The sequence below is a fragment of the Rhamphochromis longiceps genome, linkage group LG19 (assembly GCF_057381845.1).
Source record: "Rhamphochromis longiceps isolate RC_006_pf linkage group LG19, R_longiceps_female_GT1.1, whole genome shotgun sequence".
NCBI classification, from domain to species: Eukaryota; Metazoa; Chordata; class Actinopteri; order Cichliformes; family Cichlidae; genus Rhamphochromis; species Rhamphochromis longiceps.
Window position 1 is genome coordinate 8542572 of NC_140575.1, and position 6393 is coordinate 8548964.

General features: G+C 38.3%; 1 protein-coding gene across 3 annotated transcripts; it reads left to right on the plus strand.

Annotated features, from left to right (window-relative positions):
• The first annotated feature begins 682 nt into the window (after positions 1–682).
• On the plus strand, positions 683–5473 carry LOC146646143 (uncharacterized). Of its 3 annotated transcripts, XM_085391436.1 has the most exons (5): positions 683–1944; positions 2864–3006; positions 3716–3880; positions 3958–4092; positions 4503–5473. In XM_085391436.1, exons 4-5 carry the CDS (start codon positions 4024–4026, stop codon positions 5103–5105), a joined length of 672 nt encoding a protein of 223 aa, XP_085247562.1. In that variant the 5' UTR covers positions 683–1944; positions 2864–3006; positions 3716–3880; positions 3958–4023; the 3' UTR covers positions 5106–5473. The 3 variants fall into 3 exon arrangements, with proteins under 3 accessions (XP_085247562.1, XP_085247564.1, XP_085247563.1); XM_085391438.1 differs by lacking the exon at positions 2864–3006; XM_085391437.1 differs by lacking the exon at positions 683–1944 and having other exon boundaries at positions 1963–3006.
• The last annotated feature ends 920 nt before the right edge of the window (positions 5474–6393 follow it).

A 6393-nucleotide genomic window follows, 5' to 3' on the forward strand; every position in this document is an offset into this window, starting at 1 on the left:
GAGATTTTTTTTACTGCATAAATAAAGGTTATATAAAAGTCGCTGCCAAAAACTGATTGCGGCTTGTATCTTGCTACACGAATGTTGTTTGTGGCTCAAGATGACTTTATGTCATCCATAAGGGATGCATTTGACATGTGTTTAACATATTATAGCCCAACAAGTTACTTATAGCACTTTAAATATGAGCAATCGCTTTTTGGCAAATACCGGAAATCAGTTTTTGGCAGACAATCACTTTTTGGCACAACACCTGTCCTACAACCGCATCCAAGAATAACATGCAGCTTATCTCAGAACTGTCGGTGAAAATTATTCTTGGAGCTAGGTTTAATTGAGTTGCATTTTAAAGAGGTGCAATTTCACAATTTGTGTATATTTTCTAAGTTAACTATTTTGTCATGTGTTGAGAAAAACACAGATTTAAAAATTACATGGTCTAATATTTACATTTAGCATAACTGCAACATACTTTTTTCTTTTTTTTTTTTTTAAAGACTCGAAAGGACTTGAAATTCAAAATTTCAGACTTGTGACTTGACTCGGACTTTTACACCAGTGACTTGAGACTCGACTCTGACTTGCCTGACATTACTTGAGACTTGACTTGAGACTTGAGGATAAAGACTTGAGACTTACTTGAGACTTGCAAAACAATGACTTGGTCCCACCTCTGGCTCATACAACAAAAACTGAATGTGCACAATCCTAATAAACTTAGAAGTCAATATTTGGTAAGACCGCTTTTATTCTTCAGCACAGCCTAAAATCTCTTAGGCAAACTTTCTTGTGATTTCATTAAGTAGGAATGGGAATAATCAGGAATAGTTCTCCAGGCTTCTTCAAGGACACTCAAAGCTCTTCTTTGGCTGCCTATCGTTCTGTTTCCTGTAAAGATGATCCCACACTGCTTCAACAATGTTGAGGTCCAGGCTCTGGGAAGGCCAATCCAGCACTGATAGTGTTCCACAGTGCGTTGCCACCGATTTTCAATTATTCTGTAAATTGTCATACCCTCATAGCCCTTTCTTCCTGTTTCCTTCCTTAAGAATGGCTTCATGATTGTCACCCTACACTCAGAAAAATTATGGTTCTTAAATGGTTCTTCAGATATCTTCATGGTTCTTTAAAGAACCATCATACGTCAAAGAACCTTTTTATTTTGTGGATGGTTCTTCAGCTATTACAAATGGTTCTTTAAAGAACAAAAGGTTCTTCATCCTTAGCAATCTAAGTTTGATGGTGTAAATGGCATAAATATTTATTCACTATAATGAGGCTGTGAATTATACTGTGTTTTCTTTGTGTGCATGTGTGTGCGAAGGGGGAGGGCGGGATACCTGGCAATAGGAAGCTGAATATTCAAATAAAAGTTAGAAATATTTGCAAACAGTAGACACAATACACACATTCAAATACTGTACTTTAGTTTTAAATTTTAATAAAGCATTACTATTTTCTACTCCAAGGCATTGCTTTTGAGATTATTATATATTTTTGAAAATATAGCATAATGATAATACTAGTTATTGTAAACTTTACAAACCACCCAGCAGTATGTAAAGTCAAATTATAAAATACAAGTAAATAACAATTGCAGAACAGAATGTCAGTGTAATGAACACACACTTCGTTTTGACAAAGCGCACAGCTTAGGTAAATGATCTGAGTAGTTGTTCATCACTGAGCAATTTGTTAATATGTGTTTCGAGCCAAATAAATGACAGGGAGAGAGAGAGTGACGTCAGAATACGTCATACTATAACCTCCCGGGAGCGGACGGAGGGGTCCGTCGTTGGGATGCGCATGCGCAGACAGAGTGTGCGAGCGGCGGGCCTTGACCTTTCGGGAAAAAAAACCTCACGGACGGTGACAGCGAAACGGATAACAGTCTTCAGTACCTGCTGGACTTTGAAGCTGTGGATTCTGGGACTGTTGGAAAAGGTAAAACATTTTCATTAAAACCTTATTACTGTTTTGTTTTTGTTACTCGTCATTGTAGCTTGCTGTTAATGTTGTGCTAACAGTAGCGATTAGCTAGATACGTTAGCCGTTGATGTCAGCGCAATTTAGTATCCAACTGTTTTCTTAACAAAACCACTGTTATAATTAAGTGAAGCTGCTCCCAGCTAATTTGAACCTTTGGCTTCTAAAATATGTGGTTCAATTGCGTGCTGCGTATATAACCTAATGTCAGCTAGACCGAAATTAAAATTTAATATATTGTTAAAGTCACTAAAATGGCGCCTGAAGCCTGTTGTGGCGTGAGCTCTGTGTCTGCTCTAGAAACTCTGAAATTCTGTAGATCTGAGCCGTACATTAAATACTCACATGAACCTGTACTTTGAATTCTGTATGAGCTGTATAAAATGGAGCTATGCATAAGAGTTTTGAATGAATAATTCGATTAGATAACTCTTTATTGTCTAATCAAATTATATAGAAATGAATATAAATGTGACATGAGAAGGTGTCTTTGACTGTTCCTGCATAACTTAGTTTCGGACTAGTTGACAAGTTATGCTCCGGTCATTTGATGTTTCCAAGATAGATGTTCTTTTGTAATATAGTTAATTTTTTTTTATATTTCATTTATCCACCATCATAACTCATACATACAAGCTAAGAAGAGGTCGTTATACTAACAAGAGGTATCAACGCTGGGCCAAAGTTCAGCACATGGGTAAAGTTTGTAATCCAGCCAGGGTGTAAATATCACTCAGCAGCCAGAGCTGAAGCAGGTAGCATCAACAGATAAATCTACTCTACCCGGCTTAAATCACAAGAGCACCTCTGACCAAAAAGCTGTAGATTTTTCTTGTTTGCACAAATTAATCCAGATTCACATTAATTGTGTTCACAGCTCCAACAAAATGAGGAAGAGGAGGGGGAGAAACACAATTAGGTTGAATTACAATTGGATGGAAGGCGAGGACAAGGAGAAGGAAGCTTAGGATGAGGAGGAAGAGAAGCAGCAGGAGCATCTTTAGGGCTCCCTATGATGAGGTTTGTTTCATTAATATGGTCCTCTCACAAAGAAAGATGACTTGTTTTAGTTCACCTACTTCCTGTATTAAATAGTGATGTGCAAAATGTTGTGAAAAACCATGGAGCAGGTATGTATAGTGCATCTGCAGGTAAATGAACATCAAATCTCTAAGACAGACTGAAATCTGTATATTTATCACCCTTATGATAAAACCCACGTCAGCCATTGGTTTATGGACTTTGTATTTTGAAGCCTCAACATTTGCTTTATTGCTGTTGCTATGTTGGGACCATATTAGGATGAGGGATCAGAATCTGGAGTCATGCACACTATTGTTTCATTTAGTGTGTATCCATAAGATTCGTACAGCAGATCCAAGTTGTGCCTTGAAAACAGGAAAGTCGTCTGCATAGAGGAGAACTGTAATAGCAGGCTTTTACAAAGTGAGGCTTTGTGCTCACATTTGCTGCAAACACTCATTTTACCCTGTTTTGATGCAGATTTCACTTGAAATCAGGCAAGAACTGGACTTATTTTTTATAATGTGTTCTTGTGAATTAATTGTGTATCGCATATGTTTGATTTGACTTTCTGCAAGACAACAGTCGTCCACTGGCCAAAAAAGTTTTCCAAATACCTCCACGTGATCTAGCCTGGATTTAGAAAAGAATAGCACAAAAAATCTGCACCTCCTGCTTCAGATGAAATTTGTGTTTGTGTGTTCAGAGGCAGCGGTGAGAGGGGAGACCTCGGCTCATCCAGCTGGAGAGCCTGACCAGGACGAGTCGAACATTAACTCAGCTCTTCCAGGGCACCCTGCAGACTCGGCTGTTGGCAACAACGAGGGATGACGTGAACGCCAAACGGGAGTCCATCACAGGTCAACTGCAGGTATGCGAGTCAGACCTTCTGAGGAGGGTTTCACTTCTCTCTCTTCTTTATAATTGACTCTTTTCTCTCTCTTTCAGCTCCTTGTCTCAGAGTGGGAGGGGTTTGAAGCACAAAGGGAGGAACTTGTCGTTTGGTTGGCTGATATGGATGTCTGCCTGAGTGAGGTTGACCAGCTGACAGGAAACACCAGTGAAAAACTGAAACAACTGCAGGTGTGGGCTTGTTTTGATATGACATATATTTGATATGATACATACGTCAGAGACATTATCCTAAACTGAACTAACAAAGGACCATGAGTACAACATGAAACGTACATTACATAGCGTAAGGCTGAAGTTCATTGATCATTTTAATCATAAACTTGTTGAAATATTTTTACTGAACATGCAAACATCTGCTGATGAAAATGTGTTGATTTATTGGTCTGTTATGAAGCTATTGCTATTTCTAATGTGTTTTATCACTTTCTGATGTTTTATTAATTAAACAATACATGTATTATTTGTTGTGTTATCTGTAGCTATAGTATTTATATATATTTATTTATAGTATAGCAAATATATTTAATTATTACTGTTTAAAACACTAACTGACCCAAGACTTTGTGGACTGGTGCCAGCTGAACTACCTCCAGATCAACGCCAGTAAAACCAAGGAACTGGTGGTAGACTTCCGCAGGCACAAGCATTCTCCACTGCAACCACTGAACATCCAAGGTATGGACATTGAGGCTGTGGACAGCTACAGGTACCTTGGTGTTCATCTGAACAATAGACTGGACTGGACTCATAACTCAGACGCCCTCTACAGGAAAGGGCAGAGCAGGCTGTACCTGCTGCGGAGACTCAGGTCGTTTGGAGTGGAGGGCCCACTCCTGAAGAAATTCTATGACTCTGTTGTGGCTTCTGCTATCTTTTATGGCGTGGTCTGCTGGGGCGGCAGCATCTCTGCTGGGGACAGGAAGAGACTGAACAGGGTGATCCGAAGGGCCAGCTCTGTTCTAGGATGCCCTCTGGACCCAGTGGAGGTGGTGAGTGACAGGAGAACGGCGGCTAAGCTGTCATCCCTGATGGACAACATCTCCCACCCCATGCAGCAGACTGTGACAGCACTGAGCAGCTCCTTCAGTGGGAGACTGCGGCACCCACGGTGTGGGACGGAGAGATTTCGCAGGTCTTTCCTCCCCACTGCTGTCAGACTCCATAATAAAGACTTTAACTGATCAAGCACACACATCCATACATATGCAATAATACTAAGTGCAATAATCCTTTCTGTCATCGTTGTATTTTTACTCAGTTGTATATAGTATTTGTATTTGTATTCTATTCTTATCTTATTGTATATTTATTTTATTTTATTCTACTGTATATAGTATTCTATTCTGTACAGTTGTGTACTGTATTTATTCTTATTGTATTCTAATTTTTGCCTCATAACTTTTGCACTGTCCACTTCCTGCTGTGACAAAACAAATTTCCCACGTGTGGGACTAATAAAGGTTATCTTATCTTAATATGTGACATGTATTAGTAGTGATGTTGTGCTGAGGGTTAAAATGCCTTTTTGTCTTTTGGTAACTACAAAATGACAATAAACCATTAATATATGTCTATGCTGTGCTAGTATTTATTTTGCCCTACTCAAATTCAATTTATGATGCATTTTATTTTGAAAGATTTAAAATGGTTTTTTAAAGAACCACTCAAAAAAGGTTCTTTAAAATGGTTCTTTTAAAGAACCATTTGAAGGACCTTTTTAAAAATGGTTCTTTAAAGAACCATTTTTAAAAAGGTTCTTTGAAAAACCATTAAAGGTGCCCCAAAGAACCATTTCTTGATGGTTCTTTGGGGCACCTTTTAAAGGTTCTTCAATGAACCACTGAAAGAAATGGTTCTTCAAAGAACCATTGTTTGAAAGGTTCTTTGTGGCACCAAAAAGGTTCTTCTATGGCATCAGTCTAAAGAACCACTTTTGGTTCCAGTTGGCACCTTTATTTTTCTGAGTGTACCATTGAGACCGTTTCTGATGAGGCTTTGGCAAACTTTAGATGGATCAAGTAAAGTGCCAGATATGTTTCTCAGGTCCTTTGTCATGTCTTTGCTGATTTTTTTCCCATTTCTTTCAATCTGACACTTCTTTTTTTGTTTTCATATTCCACTTGTCTAGTTTCCTCAAATATTTTAATGTCACTTCTTTGATATGCCACCTTTTTAGCTAAAACTGCTTTTTTAATGCCTGTGATACTGTATGATACTATGGCATTTTACACTTAAAGCTGCAATGTAAAATTGGTTATGTGTATAGAAAACAGTGGCTGAGCCCATCAGTTAGATGGGTTTATATGTTTGAATTGTCGGTTTTCTTGTCAAATAATAAGTCAGGTGTTAAGCACCTTAACAAGGAATAAAACATTCTTCTGAAAGTAGTCAGGAACAAGGAGCGGACTGAAAATGAAAGAAGAATTTTCTTCAGAAAGTCAGAAGAACTATTGCTCAAGACCAGTTTAT

What these genes read in the sequence shown, in the direction of transcription:
- LOC146646143 (XM_085391436.1), top strand. Translation starts at nt 4,024, where the DNA reads ATGGATGTCTGCCTGAGTGAGGTTGACCAGCTGACAGGAAACACCAGT. An exon ending in AAAAACTGAAACAACTGCAG is followed by an intron (nt 4,093 to 4,502) that starts GTGTGGGCTTGT and finishes GACTGGTGCCAG; the next exon opens with CTGAACTACCTCCAGATCAA.